The following is a 26395-nucleotide window of genomic DNA, read 5'->3' as shown; positions in this document are numbered from 1 at the left end:
AATTAATAATCGGCATAACCATAAGTGTATAATATTATTACAGAAGTGTGACACTTCCTATTCTTCACATGCAAACATTTTAGATAGACTGCATTACGGGCTTCGTCGTTGTTTTGCGTCCGTTTGCTCCCGCGTCACACGTAGCCTTTGACAGCGCCTCGCTAAGGGGAAATTTTCTTCTCGTGATGACGTCACTCCCTTACAAGCTCTCAGTAAAATATTCCCCAAAGTGACAAACTTATGGAACAATATTATAGACTTATGGCATTACTTGGTGATATTCGAATTTGGTGCAGGAGCAACTTTATCTATATTTGTCCTATCAATATTTGGTTTGAGTCTATTTGATCGAAAGCTACTGTAGGGTAAAACTACTAGTTTTTGGGAGTAAATCGAAAATGCAACATCTAGTCAGAATGAGATACAGTAGACAAAAATTCAAAAAATAATATTCAGAAAAAAACATGAGCGCAGTGACATAGAAAACAAAATATTCTCTCGGACATAATTAATAGAAAGACCTATTAAAAAACGAACTCTGTACCTAATTTTTAGCAATAGAAGGGCCGTGAACGTGGGCAGACCCCTCGTATACAACGGTGCATACGCGCCTACGGCGCGCGTACATCAACCTAACCTAACCTAACCCTATTTGTATATATATCAAAAACAACGGGCCGTTATCGTCGATGTCATAAAAAATTCCATCATATAGTGTATAAAGTAAAAATCTCTTCATCTTTGTGGCTTAATACAGTTAAAGCAATGAATTATTCCATCATTATTCCTTCTGCACTTAAGCAATGAATTATTCCATCATTATTCCTTCTGCACTTAAGCAATGAATTAATCCATCATTATTCCTTCTGCACTTCATATTGACATTCGGTAAAATAAAAACATACCAACTGGTACTACAAATGAAAGGTTCGATCTTATGAAACAAATGACAAATGGAATTCGATCAAATGGAATTTCGATCAATTGCAACGTATAATGATCGACTGTCGATCACATATTTTTCGATCAAAAGGACCAACACCCAATATTTGGCCTTTGTGAAATCAGTTTCCGACCTTTGTAGCTTGACATAATGGTCTTTCTTAAACTTCGTGTCTACGCTCTCTCTAACTTTATTTGGTCTTAAATTTTATTTTTGGGGATAATGTCTCTGTCGCACCCTAAAAGCTTTCGATCGAAGCCCGGCCAATGATTAAAGGCCAAAGAAAGTTTTAGTCGTCTAATTTTATGCTTCGGCAATTTCCTTCGCGTCTGAAAATGCTGGCTTTGGAGCGTAATAAGACCATCCTTCTTTACGGAAACTGTTTCTTGATAGATCACTGATACTAGCCTAAATTGCCACTATAGTATCCTATACATTTCTATAAGCAGGGTGGTCGAGACCACAGTTTTTTAAATAATTTTCAAAAGTACTTTTAAAAGTGCCCAATGGTGATGACTGACCTCAGTGGTCAGCTTATTTTTGACCTTTAATTTATCGGCTTCTAATAGGTCAAATTAGGTTATGTCAAATCAATTTAGACTTATAAGGTGATTGAGAACAGTTTGGGTTTAGAGAGTTTTTGAATGACCTTGAAGACATGATTCAAGGTTATTCAAACTTAGACTGTTTACCCCTGCGGGAATTACGTTTCCTTTAATCCTGGTGGCCGGGTTACAATGCGTAGGAGGGTGGTGGCTTGACATTCATATTTTGTAGACTACACCGTGATTACGCGAAGAGTACTCGGAGTACGTCGAGATTACGTAGGAACAAGTGTACATCGATTACTCGGAGTTATCAGCCCTTTCGTTTTGAACGATATTTTTGAACATATGATGGTCAAATCAATCCGAAGTTCCTAGTAAAAGATCTTAGACACTACTCTTTATAATTGGCCTCCAACATTGTATACTCATGGATATAATTAATTAAAGGGAGTAGAAATAGGGACTTGGCAGCATGACGTAGATAATACGTCACCCACGCTTTTTTCAATTGAAATAAAAAAGCATACCAGCATGGCAGCCATATCCAAAGGAACGGCATGGCGTCATGCTGCCAAGTCCCTATTATGACGTTCAATGATGAAGGAATGGCATGTTTTGGCCACTAGAAGCACTGTTGACCCTGAGGATCTTCTATTATAGCCGCCTTATGCAAAGTTCGGACACCAGCAATTATCTGATAGCAGATTTGTTTGAGTGTGAAATTAGGGAAAACTTCCTAGAAATTTCCAAGTTCTTGATAAAAGAGTACCAGCACGTTTTTCCGAGAAATGAGTGAATTAAATCGCTTATTTCAAACAGAAAACGCCTCTTTGACAAAAAATTAATTTAATTGGCTTTCATTATATAAATAACGTCATGTTCACAAATAAGAACTCAATTGACTTCGTTTAATTTATCATCCACGTAAAATTTTATAAAATCGATTTAGATGAAAGCGTTTCGATATGATGGACACCGATAAATATGGACGTTAACGCGTGCTGCTGAGTGAGTTGATCTTTAGTTTAGTACTGCAATAATAATGTGATATTGACATTAAAAATGACAAAAGTAAATTTTACATTTCGTAAATTTCATTAGTTTGTGATAGTAGTCTTCCCAAGACCAAGCAAGATCCCGAAGTAGTGTTGTAAGTCGGAAATGACCGATGCCTTTTTCTCAGAAAAATTTCCGTAATTTTCCCAAAAAAAAAAAAAATTCATTCCATGATTAGTCAAATATATTGTTTGCAAATTTCAATAAAGCGGTATTTTCACCTATTTTTTTTTATTCGAAAAGTAGTTTAAACTGATTAACAATTAATGTTTTGTAGTACGTTTACTGATATTAGACATTTAATATCGATAAAAAGTTAAAAACATTAAAAACCCTTAAAAAGTAATTAGTTTCAATTTTTTATTTTTTCGATTTGCGAAACCTTTTCTGCATTTTATTTTTCCGGAAAATTATAAATAATAAAACTATGGGCCGATTTAGATCCATTGTAAGGCCATAGCTACACTTATTAGTGAAACAAGTAATATAACATTTGATAGGTCACACTCGCATGACAAACATATTCTACACTGTTAAAAAAAGTTTATATATTTAATTCGAATCATTTAGGTACTAAAACAGGTCTAATAATCTTATTTTAGACCGATTTTACACTTTCATGGTTAACACAATACCGTTTGGCGTATTGAAATGGAAGTAGGCCTTGGACTAAATCTTTTCCAGTCCTTGTGGTTAAGGTATAAAAAGTTATGTGCTTACATTAAGTACTTTTGAAAATCCTTTTATTTCCTTTAAACTAAGAAAAAAATTATATGGACCAATTTGGAGACTAGTATTTGAATACTACGTATTTCGTTTTTTAATATTTTCTTTAGAATAACGCAATGCGAAGAAATTCCAACCAACTGGAATATTTAACAGTTAAGTCTTTGAAAGTTTACCTACAGATTTTAAATATAGGGGATATTGATTAAGGCGTCAACCTATGTGTAGCCAATAGGGGCGCTTGAGAATTCTTGTTACATTTACATCAAATAGGGGAATACTTGTAAGATAATTAACGTTTTGTTACCCCCCTTTGTTCCGCGACTTCAGGGACGCTCATTCGGATATTGTCTCCGGGCGAAAACCAGCTTAATCTGACCATGGTAATGGTTCATTTATGGAATAATAACAAAAAATTGGAAATGAATATAATAGAGTTTAAAAGGTTCTTACTGTTTATGAAGAAAAATGGATAAAGAAGTGTAACATAAGTACATAAACACTCCACAAAAGGACTTAATTTAGAGAGCTGAAGGTTTAAATATGTTCTGTGGAAATATCCTGAGTGGTCTTAACTATTGGAAAACGTTTTAACTAGTGTTTGTTAGTTTTCCGGAAAAATAAAATGCGGAAAAATTTCAAGAAACCTTTCCGCAAATCAGAAAAATAAAAAAATTATTAAACATAAATTACCTTAATAGGGGTTTTTAATGTTTTTAACTTTTTATCGATATAAAACGGCTAATAACAGTAAACATACTACAAAACATTAATAGTGTTACATTGTTTATCAGTTTACACTAGTCTAGAGGTTTAGTTTTACTTTCAGATTCAAAAAAATAGTCGAAAATTCCGCTTTATTTAAATTTGCCAACAATATTAGACTAATCATGGAATGAAAACTTTTTTCCGGAAAAAAGACCTCGGGCATTTTCTGAAGAAAATTTCCGACTTACAACACTAGTTTTAACCACTTAAGAAGTATAAAATAAAACCTTTACCTCCGAAAAAGTAAACACTGTTAGCAATAAAGAAGTGTACCTCGTTTGTTCAAACCGGGGCCCTTAGGCTGCACGGGCCCCGGTTATTTTTACCGGATTCACCCCTCTCTTGTCTTGCCGGGCCTGGGTCTAGCTTAATTTACTGTGAAAATTAAGCTAGACCTAACACTTAAGCCGGGTTTTCATGAAAGCTTTTAGCTTATAAAAATTTGGCGCGAGCTAGAGATAGTTCCTACTAAATTTTCAGTTTTCATCCACGATTGTATTTTGCGCTAGTCGCGTGCGCTTGCTAAACTATATCGGCACTCGCTTCTAGCGTCGATCAAAACCTGCTAGATATTTTTACGCACAAGCGAGAGTTTCAAGCAAGACGTCTGCCCATGTGACTACATTCAGCCAATAGGGAACTGGTTGTAAATTGTAATTTGAAATTTGTTGGGCACCACGAGGTCGGCGTGTTTTCGGATATGGTTTATTACTTACCTGTATTACCAGTAGCCCACAGTGCGAAATTGACAAAGAAACAAGTAAAAGAACATTAAAAATAAGAGAAAAGCCAATTATTTGGAATCGACAATTGAAAGAACATCGCGACCTTACAACCCGAGGTGTTTATTGCCGATTTTGTTCAAAGTCGGGCGTAATGTAGACCTATATGAAATATGAAATTTCCCAAAATGAGACGTTGCACTACCCATTCGATTTGCTATGGCAACCGAAAATGGTTTTGATCACTTAAAACAATAAAATCTCCATTTAAAAAAGCATGGGATTTTCTCGGTTTCACAGGGTCCTAGCTACGAAAATTTTGAAAAATTTTGAAAATCACGAAATGTGTAATTTGGACCACATTTAGGTAAATTTCATCAAGTTTGGGTAAATTGAAACATTTTTAGGGTAAATTTGTAACAAACTTTGGGTAAAATAAGGAAAAAATCTTATTTTAGTTGTAAGTGATCAAAAACATTTTCGGTTAGTTGCAAACAAGGCGGTAAAATGTAGAGGTCACTGTGAACGCAACATGCTACAAATCTACGGCTATGAACACGGAAAGCGAGTGGGTGGCGGCTTCGGGGGGGGAATTAAAAAAATTGAGACTTCACGAAAAATAAAAATAAAAAATCTTTTCGTTTACACGCTACAAGCTAGGAGCAACAAACGCACCACCCCACACAAGGAGAACGCAACCCGCCAAAAGTCGTGCATTTTCGTATGTATATTTTTCATTGGTTAGATGCTTTAGCGCCTGCTGCCGTCGGAAGGGGAAAATTCGGAAATTGTCTTCCCCCCGCCCGTAAAACGTTCAGGGAAAAGCCTCGGCCAATGAAATTTGTACACAACTCTGCGTTAGCGTATTTAAAGACTAGCTGCGTTCTCCTTGTGTTTGTTGCTTCTAGCTACAAGCTACCATGAAAACCCGGCTTAAGTTCAAAACTTAGGCCACGTCAGATTTAGCATATTTGATGGCCAGTAACGGGATTTGCAAAATTTAATATAACGACATTAATCGACAGACACTTAAAGGGCCCCACCGGCGTTTGAAATTCGTCAGTTTCCCGCGCGAATCGCGGACATAGGGAAAGCTACGACACGACGTCTGCTACCTGATTTTCTGGGTGAATTTTTCAAACACCGGTGGGGCCCTTTAACGAGCTAGTCCACAGTTCTGTTAAGGGCATTAAGATTTAAGACCTTGCCCATAATTAGATTGGAAGACTTTTATGAACTGAATGAGTTCAAGGAGGACCTTGCTAGTTTTAACCAGAAGGGTTTTTGCCGGATTTTACTTAGGAAACAAAAACGAATATTTTATCACGTTAGCTTTTCAAGAATGTATTTATTTATATTTAGGAAGAATGATTATGTTGCGACAATCGCCGGGCACGTTGAACGCCTTTCCCCCGTCTCGCGCGGGGGGAAAGACAAAACGTCACCGGCGTTTGATTACCATCGCGTTAGGTGACGTAAATTCAGCTAGGCTAGGCTAATACCCAAGGCACCACCCTAGGCCTAAGTCATCGAGCGACTTTTAAAGCCTTTTAATTCAGGTGGCCGGGTTCCAATGCGTAGGAGGGTGGTGACAAGCCCTGCAAGCCAACAGCTCCCTACACTAACTATTACCGTTAACCTCAACAAGTTTTTATGGAAGGGGAAACCGAAGATCTCGGGGAAAACCCCTTAAACCAGTAAGGAGAGAACTTGCAAACTCAACGCAGAAGGAGTTGTTCCGTGTTTTCACCCAGTACCACATGTTGGGATCGAACCCAGCTCCTCTTGCTGCTAGGCGAAAGTGCTAACCACTCCGCCACTCAGCCAATGAAATACCGGGACTATTCGTTTTATTTTAAGTGGAGGAGCGTACTGGGGGGACCAACGGGTGGATTGAGAGAAAGGCTAAAAACCGTCTCGACATAGACATTCTCCCTAGGTATAAATAAATACATCCTTGGCTTTTTGAAGGTCTGAATAATATTGCTATTGAAACGTTTATTCAATCTTCTATGAGATGTAATATTCTTCCAACGTTCGGGCAACTAATCAGATTTTGCAGGTCATTATTCTCTGGTTACGGAATATCATTAGTTAGATCAGGTTTAACTTTTATATTTCCTTCGTGAAGCAACCTGATCTCAAATTGTTTAGAATTCTTCATCCCATACAACCGGCCTGAACTGATTTGTTAAAATTTTCAGTTAGCTGAACAGTTTTCTGATGTAGAGGTCGGCGTTTGGATAAGATTTAATCACTTTATCTTTTTTTATCCACAACCGATGATTATCCGAAAAATAAAATAATTTTTTGCATGTTAAATCCCTTTCTATCCGTGGATAATATCTATAAATAAACAGTTAACCGCAATTTCTATGCTTAATCGATATTTTGGCAGTTAATTTTACTGTTTGCCCACCTCTATGTATAGTAGATATTTGATTTTTTTGGAAGCAAATCCAAATTAACAGTAATACAAAGAATTCAATCCGGAAACATGTGAAATCGGTAACTGCGAGGCATCTGAAATCTGTTCACAATCTGTCTGTCCATTTTTAATGAATTACGATTAATTCCGGGTTTAAACAATTCGGTTTTCATTTTAACCCAAATCAACTGATCTGATAATATGCGAACGTAAAAAAAATAATTTTATATCTGATATATCTTAATAATTTCCTCAGATAAAATAACGTAACTGTTATCTGAGAATTGATTGGGAGCACTACAAGTAACATTTTTAAATATGCCAAATTTCGGTAGAATTTATTTTCTTGACCTTATTCTGTAAAAGGAAAACGCTGCTTTGGATAATTAAATTATGAAAAACGGCAAACTTACTTATATATTTTTCCTATACTAGATTTTATTTGAATCTAGGATACAACTATTTGGACGAGCAACTATGTATCGAAAAATATCGATCTAATTTTGATGGTGGACATCATGAGATATGTCCAACATGATTTGAAAATATTAGGGATGCACCGATATATCGGCCTCTTTCTAATATAGGTATCGGCCAAAATCGGCTAAAACGAAGCCGATATTAGCCGATACCGGTTTTAGAAAAACATTTTCAGGAAAAAACTTTTAACTAACCAAAGATAATATTTTATTTGATTGGCCGCGTCACGTACGGCAGACTTCAGAAGCTAGATCATACCTGTTTTTAGACAGGGGGTTACGAGTGTAAACATATAAAAAACAACGATATTTGTGATAGAAAATCTGTATCAAGTAAAATGAAAAGAAACATATTCGGATATGCTGTTGCAAACTCTTTGTAATGAAAAATTATAATAAAATAGTATGACAGTGCATGAATATCCGATATATCGGTTGTATCCATATCGGTGCACTACTACACTTTTATCTTAGCGCATCGATGAAGAAGCTTATTACTCAATTTCAATAATGATATGTTATATAAAGTAATATATTTGGTACAAAACAACCGGATCATATTAATATGTTGGGGTTCAAAACTACCTCCCCACTTCAGAAATGAATGCGGGGAGAAGTGCAAAGCCTAATATTGTTAATGTCTCAAGGGAATACAAAATTTCAAACAAACTCATATTAAATGCAGCAAAAAAAAGATATTTTTGCTGATCTTGACATAAATGTTTAATTTATTTTGCTAAGGAGAAGTATGTTACAGAAATACCAAAACCCCAATACAGTCAAGAAAGGTATACCCATTTATGTAACGATAATATATAACATTTTGGAAAAATCGAGATTTAGTTATCAGGAAAAAAAATCAAACAACAAAATGATTTCAAGTCTAGTAAAAGTCCTCCAAAATGGTAAATAGAATCGTTTGAAAAATTCGGGTGGTTCCTTCATTTTGGTTACGTGAGTCAGGCTTCTAAAACAAGTGATTATGTAGCTCCACCTTAAAAATTTTATCAATTATGTCACTTTTTAACCGATTTTTCCAAAAAAGGGAACCGAATTTTAGCGAAAAATGAAAGCGCTATTTTGTATGTACTCCAAATCTCAGAAAAATTCTTCACACGTCACTCGATATCCCCAAGTGTGACCCATTCCGTTAAATATGTTTTTTGTTGTTTCGAAGTTCGTATTTAAGAATCGGGACAGTTAAGAGCCTCCTCGTAGGTAGTCCAATAAAGGGGAGCGGGAGGTACTCTCAACAGATATTGATCCGCGGAAACCCCCAACCCCAACCCCCAAACCAATTCGGATCGTATCTCGAGAGGAGTGTTCAGATGGAGAGAGAAGCTTCTCCTCCCAAGAATGGCAATCAGACTCCGCTTCCGTCGGTGGATCAAGTCAGTTAGTTTCCTGTTGACTTCGGATAACTTTCTTCCTCGGAAAATTGCCGGTAATTGGATCGGTTAGAAGCACTATGGACAATTTGGATTGTAAATCGTAGATATTTTGCGTCGCAAACATTGGATGTGTTTTATGACTAAAAAAGTCTCGTCTCCATTAACTTACGATTTCAAACTGGCACGTTGTTAAATATGATAGTCACCGTTTCCGACGACCCGGTAGAGGAGAAGTCGTGGAAACAGCTAGAATTGCTGTATAATTTTACCGTTAATTCGACATCAGACCACAACGCCACCGTGGATTCTAACAATTCGTTGCTGTACGAATCAGATTTTCCGGGTTTGGAAGCGTTCAGCGCGCCCATTCAGGGGCTGTTAATTACCCTGTACACCATCACCGCCGTGTTGGCTCTATTCGGTAACCTGACTGTCATCTTGGTGCTGAGCACCGGAAAACGGTCATCGAGGGAATTGCGCGTCTTCCTGGTGAACTTGGCTGTGTCAGATATTACCATGGCGGTGTTTTCCATCCCCTTCACCTACACCAACTTCATGCTCGGTCGTTGGATATTCCACCCCAGTTTTTGTCCAATCGTTCAATTCATGCAACATTGCTCGGTCTTGGTTAGCGTCTACACACTGACCGCCATCGGCGTTGACAGGTAGTAATTAAAGAATTTCTGCTTCCATTAAAACGTTTAGGCATATAGAGTAGTCTCATGAATCTATTTAACCCATGAATATTCAACTGGAGTGGAATACCCTAGGTAACCTACGGGGAGGCGTTGGGCGGAGCCATTTTATTGTGACGTAGGGGTTATTTATGAGCAGTCGAAGCGTTAGTTCCTAAAATAGTTCGTTATGGTTAGGTTTACATTTTTGCAGTACTAATCATGAATCTATTAAATTAAATAATTTTATGTTTTTATTTAATATTATTATTAGAAGAGTTACTATTATAATAAAATTATAACAGAGCATTTATTTTTGTTAAAAATAATATGGTAAACACTGATTCAGGTTTTCTTTCAAAGTATCACCTAAACTTACTTTTTCAGCAATATTTTGTATGTTTAAATTGTTAAAAACCTCACAGGCACTCGATAGAATCGCTTTCAAAAGATCGGAGTTACATTCCTTCATTTGGTATTTTTACTCTGGAAATATTAATACCAGAGAAGTCATTTCTGCTCTCGACTCTCGTAAACTATCTTGCCCTAAAATAACATCACTTACGAATTCGTTCTTATTGGCTAAAAAAAGTAAATCACTCATGTGTCACGAAAATAGGCTCCGCCCCACGTTTTCTCTGAGTATAGAGTGGCTAATGATAGAGTTGAATATTTAGGGGTTAAATAGATTCATGGTAGTATCACTCCGTAGTTTAGGCAATGACAGACATTTCTGTCTAATTTTTTTTCTATAGAAAAGATTTTGGGTGACAGGTGTACGCGTCTAAACTAATCTTTTGATTCCAATCAATACATAATCCTCGTGATTTATTCCATCGTTTGTATAATGTAGCTAATGTCATTTCAATATTTATTTGTGCTTGCGCGCTTCACGAGAGAAGATCATGGCTATCCAAGTGCAATTGCGCTTGCATGCATGATTCATGAAAAAAGCTAATGGCCATAGACGGCCATTTGCGCTTGAACGATTCATGAATGAAGACGGTAAATTATGCTTGCATGCATAATTCATGAAATAAGCTAATGGTCATTGATAGAAAATTCTGCTTTCATGTACAATTCTGAAATAAGTTAATGGGCATCGATGAAAAATTCTGCTTGCACGCATAATTTATGAAATAAGCTAATGGCCATCGATGGAAAATTCTGCCTGCATGCATAATTCACGAAATAATTTTATGGCTATCGGTGGAAAATTTTGTTTGAATGCATAATTCATAAATAAAAGTTAATGGAAATCGGTAGAAAATTCTGTTGCATGCATTATTCATGAAAGAACCTAATGGCTGTCGATGCAAGGGGCTAGCATTCGTCCATTTTCTTAAGTGAATTCGAGTAAATACCTAGCACACCTAACTACTTAAGCGACTACCCCCTCGCAAGGCTCTCATCGACGTTCATTTTCACAATTCATGAACGAATACAATCTATGGTCAATTGCGGTTGCATGATTCACAAAAGAAGCTAATGGAAATCGATGATCAATTGTGCTCGAAGAAAAGAAACTAAAAGCTGGCCATCAAAGACCAGATGAGCTTACACGCATTATTGAAGTTAACAACCAGATATGCTGAAAATATCGTGTTTTTGTAAGTGGCTGTGCCAATGGGATACTTTTAGAAAGTATAGAAAATAAATTCAGCTGCGTATTGTTATTTGTTTGGACCACTTAAAAGGGCATCTCGATGTGCCTTTTATTTTCTTATAGCAAAGCAAAATATCTATTTTTTGCTCGTTCTAAAAAGCTGTAGAATTACAAGAAAATAAAAATAATAATAATAATAATAATCAGCTAGGCTAATACCCAAGGCACCACCCTAGGCCTAAGTCATCAAGCGACTTTGGAAGCCACTAATTCAGGTGGCCGGGTTACAATGTGTAGGACAGTAGGAGGGTGGTAGTATAGAAAGTAAATTGTTATTTGTTTGGGCCACTTAAAAGGGCATCTCGATGTTCCTTTTATTTTCTTATAGCAAAGCAAAATATCTATTTTATGCTCGTTCTAAAAAGCTGTGGAATTACAAGAAAATAAAAATTCAAAGGTTTGAGATAACTTTAATTTTATAGGGTTCCGTAGTAAGATTTCGAGCCCCTATCTAGCCCCTGACACCTGCATAGTTTTTTTAAATAACTAAAAATAAGCATTCGAAATAATATCACAATTTGTTTAAAATGGCGTGGGGGGGGGGGGCAAATCAGTGAATTGTACCGTGCAAATAGGTGCTTAAATACCAGCCCTCATTTTCATCATGGCCGCTTTCAAAAACCGAAATCATAATCTCTCTTTTAAATTCCTACACAGCTTCGATAACAGGGCATCATATTTCCTCATTCATTGATTATTTTATCTTTTTTTTCATAGAAAAGGGTACCTCATTTGCTTTTACTTTTAACGAGGTCCAAAAATATACGCTCCAATAGCTTCGCTCTACTTTATTTGTCAGCTGTATTTTTGGTCATTAAAATCCGACCGCTCGCTGAGCGACCACGTATTCTGCAAATCTACTTCAGATTCGAACTAGACCTTGAAAGTCGGATTAAATAGCGGAGGCTGCAGGAAAAAGTACCGCTCGGAGATTAGTGAAAATTTCTACTTAAAGAGTTCTATTGTAATTTGAAACCAGTATGGCGTCTCACGCTAGCTACTTTTCAACATGTTAATAAACGGGGTGGATACACCGTAGAAGTCAGAACCCATAGTTACGAAAAGGAAATAACATTTAGTTGAGGCAGAAGTACATCGTATTAAGAATGTTTTTATTTCGAAATAAGGGCACTATGGTCAGGTTCTCCCCCCGACATGAGAGGAGGGGGGGGGGGGGACCACGGTAGTATCTTCAATTTAGAAGTAAAGGTTCCCCTCCTCCTCCATGTGAGACCCCAAGCATTGCTGGGGCTGGCGGTTCCTAGTTACGGGTCGGGGAAAACACAAACATCATCAGGTTCCCCTCCTCCTCCATGCGGGCCCCTTATTGGCTGGGCTTCCAAGCATTGCTGGGGCTGGCGGTTCCTAGTTACGGGTCGGGGAAAACACAAACATCATCAGGTTCCCCGCCTCCTCCATGCGGGCCCCTTATTGACTGGGCCCCCAAGCATTGCTGGGGCTGGCGGTTCCTAGTTACGGGTCTGGGGGAAACACAAACATCATCAGGTTCCCCTCCTCCTCCATGCGGGCCCCTTATTGGCTGGGCCCCCAAGCATTGCTGGGGCTGGCTGTTCGTAGTTACGGGTCTGGAGAAAACACAAAAATCACCAGCAAGTACTTCAATCTAGTGGTGGGTTAACCATTAGGCTACGTAGGCTTAAGGCTAGAAGCCCGAGACATTTGACGAAATGTAGAGGGGCCCAAGACGATGCTGGAGCAAGGTCAGAGGGCCCCGAATAATGGTCGAGCCCAGGGACTCGGGTAGTTGACAATCCGCCACGGCTTCATTCGTGTCAAAAGACATTCGTTTTAGGAAGATACCGGACCAATTTGAAAGAGCCATGGGTCATGATGGGTGGATTGGGAGGAACAGAAAAAATAGTCTGGGCATTCTTAAATAATTTTTTGATAATATTTCTTTTAAGAGAGCAGTATCCATCTAAAATGAAACATATATTTTGGCAGGCTCGAGGCAGTTTTAAATTGGAGTGAATTTATCGTAAAATCGCGGATGAGTACACTGCATCGCGGCAAAATTTTACTCAGTTTTTTACGCCTCCTAACGATGTTAAATTTAAAACTTACACTCCGTAGCTATGTTAACTTATATTAAACAATATTTTCCTGTTTTTACAAATAATATGTGGCGTATTTTGATTCGCATTAATTTTCTTCGCAACGAATAGCAATAGCAATAAATAGAAAAATGATTATCTTCTTATATTAGATACTTCTGGTTGCAGTTAGACTTATGAAGGTCTCATTGAACTGATACTGAGGCCAAGTTAGAAGTATCAGAATATAACTTTTAGTTATATAAAATCAAAAGTCGTTCCACAGTAGAACTTTCGGTCATGAAACCAGCCAAGTTAGAAGTATCAGAATATAACTTTTAGTTATGTAAAATCAAAAGTCGTTCCACAGTAGAACTTTCGGTCATGAAACCAGCCAAGTTAGAAGTATCAGAATATAACTTTTAGTTATATAAAATCAAAAGTCGTTCCACAGTAGAACTTTCGGTCATGAAACCAGCCAAGTTAGAAGTATCAGAATATAACTTTTAGTTATGTAAAATCAAAAGTCGTTCCACGGTAGAACTTTCTGTCATGAAACCAGCCAAGTTAGAAGTATCAGTATAAGCATAAGTAACATAATAACAATAAGTATAACACTTCCTATCGCTTTAATGCTAATTTTCTAACCGAACCTTTTCTCGGCACTGATACTCTCTTCAAGCTGTGACTTGGACTCGCGACTTACCGTTTTGGATGACTACGTTTTGATTATTAATTTAAGCCTAATTTCGGAGAGCACGTTCTGGAGTCGCGAGGGGCTTTGGCTTTGTTTTAAAGCCCGCGTGCGAATCACGCGTGATAAAAAAATATGAGCTCATGGCGCCGTGAAAAACCTTTTTTAATGTATATCATTTTAGCCTAATATTCCGCCTATCTATCGGAAACCAGATATTTCGACTTAGCGGAAGTCTCGCATATTTTAGACACTAGAGGGCTCTGTGCTGAGACAACATCTTGACTACGCAATAACTATGAAAATCAGTTTGTTTGTAAATCTCGTTAATTGTCATACTTATTGTTGTTATGTTACTTATGGTATAAGTTAGGAAAACTTAAAATTCTAAAGTTTCAAATTATTTAAAAAAATCCAAATATTGGTATGAGCCGGTCGGATAGAATTGAGGAGTACACCTTTTACGTTTAAGATCTACAATACCTGGATATCACATCTCTACTAGGAATTTTAATTGTTTTCGTATTAAAATATGTTTAACAGCAGATGCGAAAAGATGCTACATTTTGATCATAACCCAACGACAAAAAAAATCCTGTTGAGTTTGCAAGTTCTCTCCCCACTGGTTTAAGGGTTTTTTCCCCCGAGCTCTTCAAAACTTGTCGAGGTTAACGGTAATAGTAAGTGTAGGGAGCTGTTGGCTCGCGTGGCATGAAGGGCTTGCCACCACCCTCCTACGCATTATAACCCGGCCACCCGTTTAAAGGCGTTATAAGTCGCTAGATGACTTGGGCCCGAGGGGCAGGTCACTTCCTTGATTAACGACGCACCCCTCAAAAGATTAAATCTGATTTAATCGTGATTATTTTGATAAAATCACGTTTAATCATGATTAGAATGTTTAAATCTTATTAAAATGATTAAATCCTGATTAAAAAATTATATCGTGATTAGTATGATTAAATCGTACTTTAGTTTTGATTTTATTGATAAATTCTCGATTCGACCGATTATATTGATTAAATTGTGATTAAAATGATAAAATCTAATTAAAAAGATTAAATCTCGTTTAAATCTTGATTAGATTTTTTAATCTTGATTACCCTGATTTAATCATTTTACTATGATTAAGACGCACCCAAAATGGAAGTGACCTGCCCCTCGCTTGGGCCTAAGGTGGTACCTTGGGTATTAGCCTAGCTGATTATTATTATCATTATTATTATTATTAAAACTTTTTATTAAATGATAGAAAAAGTCATCAAAGTCATCTATTTTGTACAAAAACAACTTTTGGATGTGCCCATTTACAGATAAATGTTTTATTTCAGTTTGTCAGGAACTATTTTGCAGAATTAAACAAAGAAAGGTATTTAAATTGAGATATTGGACAAATTTCAAGGTTTTGGGAGACATCTAGCGTTAGTTATCGGGCCCGGTAAAAACCCATAACTAAAACAAATCCAGTCTACTAGCAGTCCATACTGGCTTCGCTCGCTCAGCTAAAAAGTGACATTTAACTGTTTTTATAGCAACATCACTTTCAAAAAGCCTTTAGGTATTTGCAAAATGACCTCCTGTTTAAAAAATATCACCCAAGTTTACGCTTAAAATCGTCCCCGAAATAGAATTTTTATGGCTCTGGGAAAAACGTTTTCCCCATTTAATGCTCCGCGGTACATTTCCGAGCAGCTTATTTCACGACTGGCTGTCCAATTTCCAATTTCAAAGACGGGAGGAAGTTCATTAATGTGGTTCTTACCTTTCTTCTTTGTTGGGGCAGGTATTACGCCATCATGCACCCGTTGAATTCGAGGTGGACCAAAAACAGGGGCTCTCTGATTGTCTTTTCAATCTGGTTGATATCGGCGGGACTGTCCAGCGTCCAGTTGGTTCACGGGCGAGCGGTCAAGTTCTCCTGGGCCGGAGACGAGTTTTTCGATTGCATGGAAATTTGGGACGATGTCAGTGGAAAGGTACGTTTGGAACAAGTCGTGATGTGAATTTACCGGTAAAAATAAAAACGGTAAATTTACCATTAACTTTTTATTTAATCAAAATAATGGTTTGATGCCACAATAATTATTAAAATAATATTTTAATTTTACCATAGTCTTAGGTGACATTAAACTTAGAGAAACCTCCTAGATAAACTCCTTAGAAATATATTTAAATGTATGGAACGTAAAATCACAGTGCCGGGAATTCGGAGTCTTTAACAGGAAAATGATTTGGTTTTCTGGTCCAATGTAAAATGTAATAGTTTCTTCTTTTATTTGAAGTTTAACAAAATATTTTTGGGTGTTTTTTGCTTTATGAAAGTAATTGGTAAATTTACAGGTAAAACCACTCGGTAAATTTACTGTAATTTTACCATTACCGGAAAATTTATCGAGGTAAATTTACCGGCTCACATCTCTAGGAACAAGTCGTTAACTGAGTTTAAAAACAACGTGACAACTTTGCTTATTTATACCTCAGCAATGAATCTTTTCGGTGGTCACGACAACGGGATATAGGCTTATTGCTTTAACATTGTATCGATTTACAGGGTGTTTCAAAAGGTTATGCAAAAATTTTAAGGAGTTGTAGGGGGTGAGTTGATAAATATCCCTGTTTTTTTGGCAGTTTCCTACGATGAGTGATAAGAGCGCCAGAGAGCTTCAAAGCGTGGCCTACTAGCCCCTGGAAGTAGCCTGCAGAAAGCGCCAAACCAAGCAGCAGGGACTTAAAATACTGTTACAGTTTACTTTTTTACGCTGGTTACCTCGATTTGTTTACAAAGTCCTTTTTCACCTATCATACGAACCCAAACCTTAATGTTCGCGTTTCCCTGCTGCTTGGTCTTGCGCTTGTTGCAGCCTACTTCCAGGGGCTAGTAGGCCACGCTTTGAAGCTCTCTGGCGCTCTTTTAACTCATCGTTGGAAAATGCGAAAAAAAAACAGGCATCCCTCTAAACTCACCCCCTACAACTCCTTCAAATCTTTTTATAACCTTTTGAAACACCCTGTAGACGAAAAATATACTTTCGCTATTGCGGGTTAACAAGTATTTCTAAAATAATTGTTGGTAGAATGACTGCTAGCTCGCGTTGATGGCGATAAATAAGAGTGACATATATTTAGAGGGGGAAGGAAAACCGCCACGGGCGTGTGCTTCAATGCCGTCGGGAGACGTCAGCGTTTAGGAAACCGACGAGATGCCGGGCTGATTTGATTTAATTCAGTGAAGGAGCTATTGTTGGAGTATGTGGGGAGAACGCTAAAAATAGGCTCTCTACGTAGAAAGGAATCTATCAAGTAACTTACTTAATTAATTCAGCTGTACTATCGGACTAAAGGCGATTAATTTACCGCGACTAAATTTTAATCTCAGGGGTTTATTAGTTGATTCTAATAATAAGTAATTAAATTTTCAGCGGAATTAGACGAATTAATTTTGAAAAGTTCTGTTAAGCCGAACATAATAATTAATAACTATTATTATAACGAAAATATCAAAATATTAGCAGTTCGAAGTTACATGGCTCATGGACACGGGAGTCCAAGGGTACTCGTTGCTCCGTGACTCGATCAAAAAAATAACACGGTGATACGAGAAAGCGGGAAGTCGCGACAAACTTTAGTTCTATACAGACAAATTAGGTGTCGCTGCAATCGAGTTGCGTCGTATCAGTTGAATGAAATTCTGTAAACATTTCTTGACTTGACTAAAGTGATTTCCTATTTAGGCCACTTATACTGTGTGTAAGAGAAAAAACAGATAATAGTGGGTACTCTTAGATTTTCGGTCCGAGTTTGGGCAGTGATGAGCACCGCTTTAGTTTATTTGAGAGGTTTTAGTAGTTTTGAGCGAAACTGACCAGTAAAGTTTCGTTTTTAAAATGAGCATAAAGGAAATGAGGTGAGCGCCAATTTCGCTTCCCAAAATGAGCGCGTAAAGAGAAAATCTTCCATAACGGAATTTTTACTTAAATTAAAGAAAAATTATATCAATTTGTTATTTGAACGGAGTGGTAAATTAGTGTTTAAAAAAGCGAAACGAAAAGAACGCCTCTCGAAAGAACGCGGAAAGAGAGAAATTACGAACTCGCCTCTCAAAAGAATACGAAAAGAGAGGAGTACCGAAACCACCTCTCAAAGAACGCGATAAGAGTGAATAGCCTCAAAATCGCCTCTCAAATAAGCAAGAGCATGAGTAGATATTAAACTAACGATCGCGAATCGTCCGTGAGATGAGTGGATCTTTCGGGAAAATGCCCTTTACTATATATAGTCTATATCTGGCCACCCCTATTGGCTTTCTGTTTACGTTTGTGGTTTGTTTTCCTTCCTTTAAAGTTACCCAATGAAATGCAACCTTTTCTATTAAACGGTTTCCAGTGTGTTCGTGGCAGTTCGCGAAATCCTAATGTATTGATTTCATTAGAGCGGGCCCGGAAAAGCGTGGAAAGATCCTAGAGACACAACTCGGCGAAACTCTTCTTTATTTGCTCTGGCGGGGATATTAAAGGCCAATACAATAGCTCCTTACACGCTTACTTACTAGCTCAACCAATCTTTTTCTTTGGATTGCCTTTTTTTGGAACAGATTTATACGCTGTCTGTATTTTTTCTGACCTTTGCCCTACCGATGGTCGTGCTGACCATCTCCTACTCGTCCGTCGGGTGGAAAATGTGGCGTCATACGTCACCGGGAAACGCTGATGTGGTCAGAGACCAGCAACAACTCCTGGCCAAGGTCAAGGTGAGGCTTCTACGGAACATAATACCAAACTCAATACATCTTCGTGAGTTGCTATTATGGTTTCTTTCTTAACAGACACTTTCGCCGCCAGCGCTGTTTTAACCCTTCAGTAGGCCTTAAGCAAAAATCTCATTTACCGTCTTTTCGGACCTTCGTAGGCCCTATTATACAGAATTGTAGGCAATAATTTCTACTAATAAGGCACTTTGAATATTCTGCCTTATGGATAAGGCGGCCCTGTTCGCCTCTAGTGGCGTGACCAATCTAGAGGTAGTTTAAGCACTGTTTTGGCTTTTTGGAATAGTTCTTTTTATAAAGTAACGTGGCCTACTTGTTTAAATGTAGCTCTTACGTCACAGTCTCTTACTTTTACAAGTCTACGAGCGCGCGCTACAGTCACGAGGATAATAACTTTTTCTAGCGCGCGTGCAAATCGCTCGTGCGAAGAATATACTAATAAAGCTGGGTTTTGTGACGTAAGAGCAACATTTTAACAAGTTGGGCAAGCCCACTTTTTATTTTATAAAATCAACTATTGCTTGTTGTATCTATGAAATAATTAGATGTCGTCTGCTTAGAGGGCCTTTATCTCGGTCACGCTTACATCCCTATTGGTCCCAGTGTTAGACTCTTGCATTATTTGTGAGCAGATTCGATTAGAACTATCTTGATAATGATCCACTAGCGGGTGTCACCCTTAGGTTGGGTAAACATTTCATCATAATGAATTTCTCGTGCCGGGGGTAGATTAAACCACGATGCCAGCAGATCAGTCCAACTTAGTCATTGTGCCTAAGTATAAATACCTAATTGGTACTATTGTCTAAATCTAATATTAAAAATGCTAATATTATACCGCATTACAGGGCCGTAGCTAGAGAAAATGGCGCCAGGGGCGAGCCGCAATTTTGGCGCCCCTAATATAATAATATGGACAAATTTTGGCGCCCCTATACCCTATCGTGCGCACGGCGCCCAGCCCTAGCTACGGCCCTGTCGCATTATACCTAAATTAGTCATAAATTATTCAGTGGTTTATCGTCTTGCCAGTATTGTTATTATTACAAATTAGAAATAACGTTAGTACCAATAGTGAATGTTTCGGTGTGGTGTAGTATGGGTGACACCATGAGTTACTGCACCGGGTGATACCGACCTTAGTGACGCCACTGATATGGTCGCAGTTGCATATATTTGTGTGCCACTGTCATTGGGGCCTGTGACAAGATCCTAATTGCATTTATTTGTGTGACACCGCGCTTACGTCGTTATATTTATTTTGCTGACATATTCTCTTTGTTGAACAACAGGTGGTAAAAATGTTGGCGACGGTGGTATGTCTGTTCGCCTTCTGTTGGCTGCCCATTCACGTGTTCAACTTGTTGATATATTTCAACCAGGAGTTAGTTTTGGCCAATGACGATTTCGGGCAAAACTTGTACATGGCGACCTTTTTCTGTTGCCATTGGTTGTCGATGGCTAACAGCTTCATCAACCCCATTATCTATTGTTTCATGAGCGATAACTTCAGGGTAATGACTATTAGTGATGCCACGGTAGTGTGAACAAATCTTTATTTTTCCATTGGCGTCATATCTCTTCAAAACGTGGCGAGGAATATGGCGTCAAGACCAAAGACCCGCGATATTTTCCTACTAATGGTCGTCATTCTTTTCAGGTAGATCTTAAGCAGCTGGTATTTGGTTGTTGTCGGCCGCGCAAACCAAAATTGCGGGGTCATTTGGCCCTGTTCGGACAGAGTAGCTACGGCAGCTCCTTCATGAGGACCACTATCTCGACCACTACCAACACGCCAGCCTTGAGCCACGTGTCCTTCAAGCGCACCTTGCGCAACACGACAGTATATGAACCCAGTAACGTCAGCACAATTGGCGCACCCCTCAGACTTTCTCGCACTGGAAGTTCCTCAGCGTCATCAGTCGAGTAAAAATGCACCAATAGGTGTAATTTTGTTTATCTATTAACCGAAAATCGGGATGAAAATGTAATGTTTAGTGCGTCATGAATTTGCAGTGTTTTGCAGAGAGTATTAGAGGTATTGTTAATTGAATTGGAAATAGTACTAATAGAGCGTTGCCTACGCCATTATAAAGGCCCGTGCACGCCTACCGACAAGTTGGTTAACATTTTAAAGACGCGTCGACTTGTTACTTCGCTTCTGATTCACGAGAGATGGCGCTCTGATCTGGGGTTTTCAAAAACTTAGTTTTAACCATTTGCATTGAGACAAAACAAAAATATTTATAAAAAAAAACCATTTAAATTAATTAAATATATCTCTTTACCTTTCTTTCTCTTAAATTCTGGAAATTAAACTTCTTTAAAGAAGCCACGCCAAATTTCTTCGTAGGATTTAATTCTTGAAAGTTTAAAACTTGACGATGCCTAGAAAACGGGGTTCAAATACGAGAGAGCCTAGTGGTCAGTATTGTCGACCTAAAATTCCAGATATTAATTGAAGAAATTTACCGCGCACGGGCCTTCATAATAACGTAGGCAACGACTAAAGCAGTCACCTTTATCATCTAACTCGTGAAGCTCGCGACCGTTCAACTCTTGTCAACTCATAATAGTCTTTTTGACTAATTTAATAAATTATTTTCATTTTATTTTCGAGCGTTCTAACATTTGTCAACCACAGCCTGTGGTGTCGGTTGGATTTTTCAACATGTAGACTGGATATTTAAGTTAATACATGGTTAATATTAGAATACAAAAATCTAGAAAACAAATAGTATTTTCGAAGAAAGTGTTTATTTTTATTGAAACAAATTATTGAAAAAAAAAAGTTTATTGACAATTAAATCGACGGAATTGTTTTTTCAAACAATATTTATTTAAAAAAAACTTATTCCCCATAGTCAACAAATTTGGGATCCCTTACAAATGATAAGTAGGCTGTATCAAGATTATTCAACTATAAGGTTGGATGTCGTGCGCTTTTGGGTACCGCCGAAAATTCCGATACGCCTCCCCCTCCCTTCTACCACTTTTATCGTTCTTGCACGCGAGCGTCATCTAGGTGATTCAAATTATTAGATAATTAAATTACCAAAAAAAACAATATTATTAAAAATAAATATTTATATTGAATATTTGATATTTATTTTGTGTTATGAAAGTAAATTAATTTGATAAATTACTTTCGTGATTAATAGGCCCCTCTAGGAGCCGCTATAGAGGTGGAGGACTATAAATTTGACCAAAATCAGATTATTCCGCCATATAAAACTGGTTATCTTTAAATTTCTTAAAGTTTTTCATTATTTTATTGATTAAAACATTATTTCCCTGATATTTGTTAGTTTTCCAAGACTTTTTGACCTTATTCACAGTTGAGAAATCGATGTTTATAATTTTTCACGAATTCTACTTATTTACAATAGATGACGCTGTCCGCAAATTCATATAAATTTACCCCTTTTCTGCTCAGGTTTGGGAATACAATCGGAAGTTTAGTAGGACAGGTGCCTCTATTGCGGGTATAGCCTAGGTCGATATCCAACCTAATAGTTGAAAAATCTTGGCTGCATCTTTTAATAGCGTGCATGGTATGAAAGCGGCCAGCCACATACACCAGCCCAGTGAGCCCACTATCTCCTGTTATTCTTATCATACCAGGACCATAAATAAACAACTACTTCATTTTGCTACCTTAGAAGTTAGAACAAAAGTTTAGCTAGGCTAAATACCCCATTTTGAGAAAATTTATATATTTTTAATTTACCTAGGATAATTGCAATTATAGCCTATTATTGTAAAAATACTAAAAATAAAGTTAAAGAATCATTTAAAATGAATTATTAAGATAATCTAATATCAAACAAACCCTCTAGGATTTTAATTTCCCATTTCTTTCAAAATACACATCTCATCTTGCTTGATTTTTGCTCTTGGGTAAAGGTTTATTGATGGAAATCTAAATGAGACACTTGCAACGACCTCTAGTGGTTGGATCCTACCCGAGAAGACAACCTTATTATTAATTACGAAAAACTCGCAAATACTGTTTTTATTAAATATTAAATTTATAAATTACGAACCAGGTCAAATATTAAGGACCGTGTTGAAGCTAGAGAAGAAAGAACTCGAATTAGATTCAAAAGATTCCCACGGCTTTAGGCAGATGGCGACACCAAAGAAGGACAAAATCGGTCGATTTGAAAGGGAGTAGGAATTAATTAGAAAATATATCTGCTGACACGCGCAGCATACGACTTGTTTTTAACTTAAGCAGCGCCAATCCCCTCTAGCTTTTGTTAAATCTAGTGCCGGAAATGGTCAATTCGTTGATCCACCCGAAATATGCAAGCTCATACTCTCCTTAAATGTTTTAACACAAACCTTTGTATACAATGAAATAACGATACCTAAATGTTGTGTTAATATCCCATTTATAATGCTAGAATATTTTGAAAATACGAGGAACACCATCAAAAGATCATAAAGGATTAACATGTTTAAATCACGATAATTAAAAGACGCAATTTAAAATTATAATTAAAAAAACACTTTGTTTTAAAATAAAACGAAAATAAACTTTTTAATCCCTGCGGTAATATTGTATACACTTTTAGATTAAATGGTGATCCATATAATGAAATTGAGATTGAAATGATTAATTAGTGCTTGAAATGATTTTATCAGGATTACAATTACTAAATCATGCTTGAAATGATTAAATAATTTAATCGTAATTCAATTATTAATTTAATGAATACTCTGTTTATTAATAAAGCATAGTGACCTGCCTTCGTTCGCGTAACTATTTAGAAAGCAGTAAATTAAAAGAAATTTCAAAATTAAATAGTACTTTTCTTAATTTACCTTGATGCGAAGAAATTATAAACCTATAAACAAACATAATCATGATCCCGAACCCGAGAAACATATTTGGTTATATGAAATTGTATGACAATTTTAGAAATTTGAATTATTTTACAACAAAGATTTATTGGGAATTTAACTTCAAGTTAAGGTAGTGGAAAACTCTATGGAAAGACCGCATACACACTTAAAATCGACGCATAAATCAGAGTTTTATTTAGTTTTTTTTCACTCGAAGATCTATTTGGTCCGAGATTCGCGTCTTTATGTTTGCTCGAAGACCTATTGGTATGAGTTATTTTTTTTTCATTTCTTCAAATTTGTTTAGGGTTTAGCTGTTTTATCCTTTTTCTTTATGTAATTTTCTACCTTTTCGCTTATTTTAACACTTTTTGCATTGCAGTCCATAGGTGGTTTTTATTATCTTAGCATAAAACAGAGCCACGTAGTGGCCAACGTGGGAAGTTAATAAACTACTGGTTATTCGTCTCAAAGCGTCTGCTTAGCAGATAAAAATCAAGTTTACGACGCTTTTTCTTACGTTTTAAATAGCAAGATTTAAATGTGTTGTAGGTTTCCCTAGCGGGTTGTATAATGTTCTCAAAATGTCTGGGCGTCTTATCTTTAAGTCTAAGATATGATTACTAATTAAATAAATGGCAAATGTCCGGTGTCCAAGTGAAATATATTTCGAACACTTAATTAAACATAAAAACATTAAATGCTCGATAGAGTCGATACGGTTAACGTTAAAACGAACCAAAACACAATAAACATGCAATAGGCTACAAATATGTAAAATTCAATAATAAAGGATTATCATGCACAATTTATAATCAACTAACATGCAAACTAAATAATAATAATATCAATAATAATATTTTAACGGGAGGAAGACGCAAAATTATCTCTCTCTCTCTCTTATACGAATACTACTAATAGTTTAGTTTTGCCAAACTGGGTTTTAGCTCACCGAAGAAGTCTTTTGATTGATAGCTCTGATGGCGAAGTCGACGGTCACCGTTTACGCTGTTTATTGCTGGCATGGCCGACTTTGATTACGCGGTGCACGCTAAATAGCGGCCGACCTCTTTGAGTACGTTTCTATGCAAATGAGCGAGCATAGAAACTCCCGCTAGGGGCGCTGCATCCATACAGACATTGTTTCTTCTTTATATAGAATAAAGGCGGGGAATTCGGACGTAATTAAAGAATGATCTTTAATAAAGAAAGGTATATATTAATAATTTAATATATTTTACAGTGTTTTGACTAAAACATTTCGATATTTAACGATACATTTCAAATTTCGGGGGAAAAACGCCAAAAACGCAAAAACGGGAGTTTTGCGGAGGAGGGAGTTAGGATTTTGAGAGCGCAATTTTCGAACGCTGTAGTTGGGAGTCGCGTTTAAGCAATAATGCCTTCTTGCTGTGTGCAGAATTGCACTTCCAACAGTTACAACATTAAGCATATAGCATTTCATGAATTTCCATCAAATGAAATTCTCCGAACATAGGGCTCAAAATCGAAATCGGCGTCAGATGTTGTTTGCAGCTTGAATTTCTTGGCTTCTAATTACATTGAAGGTTTGTAAATATTGGTTTATTTTTTATAACAATTTTTTTTAAATAAATTCATAACTATAATAATTAGTTAATTTAGGTTTTAAACTTAAAAAAGGGAGTGTTCCAACTATCTTCTCAGGATATCCGAGTTACCTGCAAACGCAAATTCCGAAGAAGATGAAACCTACAGATAGAGATTTTGCCGCAACACCTCAAAAACAAGCTCGAATAGATGCAGGCCCGTCTTAAGACCTTTTGGGGCCCTGGGCTAAATTATTTCTTAAGACCTTTGCGATCCCCAACGGTCAGCCTTTGTATGTCCGTTGTCTAAATTCAACTACACAATAACCAAACCAAAACTTTTAATTTCAAAACTATAACATAGGCCCAAGGTTCGTAAATCGTGCAGGCACTAAGAGGTTGGCGTTTAGAGCCGGTTTTTTGAACGGAAAATAGCAGGGACAGCTTGGGAGGGTAGAGAGTGCGCGCCCCTCTAAATTGACGTCATATGGTTCCAACAAAGATGTTACACACAGAGACGAACGAAGCCCCTCTCACGTTGCTAGTGCAGCTGCGGCGACGCTCGGGCTCGGCACTCGCTGCTTAATTGATGAACGTGGCAAGGCTTAGATTTCGTAAGTAACTTATTTTATTAAATAGTGGCTGTTGAAATTAAAATATAAAATTAAAAATTATAGGCGTTCAAAATGCCTGGCTACAGCTGTGTAGTAATTGGATGTGTAAACAATGTCCGTAAAACACAAAACACGGACATATCTTATCACAAGTTTCCTGTTGAATATGGCATTCGAAATATTTGGATTGAGAAGATTAAATCGGGCACGATTAATATCAAATATACGAGAATTTGTTCGATTCATTTTGTAACTGAAGACTTTGAATCTGATCTAAAAGCTAAACTTCTCAATATAAAGCCTAGAAGGTACCTAAAGAAGAATGCAATTCCTTCCTTGCTGCTCGAAAACAAATTTAGTTCCTACTCAAAAGAGAACTGTGATAACAATTTAATAGTGTCAACACCTCCCAAATTGGACTCCCCAAAGAATAATTCAGCTCTTTCCA

General features: G+C 37.1%; 1 protein-coding gene across 1 annotated transcript; it reads left to right on the top strand.

Moving 5' to 3' along the window:
- Positions 1-9256: 9256 nt before the first annotated feature.
- On the top strand, positions 9257-20905 carry LOC149926364 (RYamide receptor-like). Its single transcript, XM_090157688.1, has 5 exons — positions 9257-9726; positions 15933-16125; positions 18741-18896; positions 20207-20428; positions 20575-20905. Exons 1-5 carry the CDS (start codon positions 9257-9259, stop codon positions 20842-20844), a joined length of 1311 nt encoding a protein of 436 aa, XP_090013814.1. The 3' UTR covers positions 20845-20905.
- Positions 20906-26395: the final 5490 nt, after the last annotated feature.

The sequence above is a fragment of the Leiobunum rupestre genome, chromosome 9, assembly GCF_980474605.1.
Source record: "Leiobunum rupestre chromosome 9, qqLeiRupe1.1.hap1, whole genome shotgun sequence".
NCBI lineage: Eukaryota > Metazoa > Arthropoda > Arachnida > Opiliones > Sclerosomatidae > Leiobunum > Leiobunum rupestre.
Note: the sequence above shows the minus strand (reverse complement) of the source record. Positions and strands in the feature narration are given on the sequence as shown.

What these genes read in the sequence shown, in the direction of transcription:
- LOC149926364 (XM_090157688.1), top strand. Translation starts at nt 9,257, where the DNA reads ATGATAGTCACCGTTTCCGACGACCCGGTAGAGGAGAAGTCGTGGAAA. An exon ending in ACCGCCATCGGCGTTGACAG is followed by an intron (nt 9,727 to 15,932) that starts GTAGTAATTAAA and finishes TTGTTGGGGCAG; the next exon opens with GTATTACGCCATCATGCACC. An exon ending in AACTCCTGGCCAAGGTCAAG is followed by an intron (nt 18,897 to 20,206) that starts GTGAGGCTTCTA and finishes GTTGAACAACAG; the next exon opens with GTGGTAAAAATGTTGGCGAC.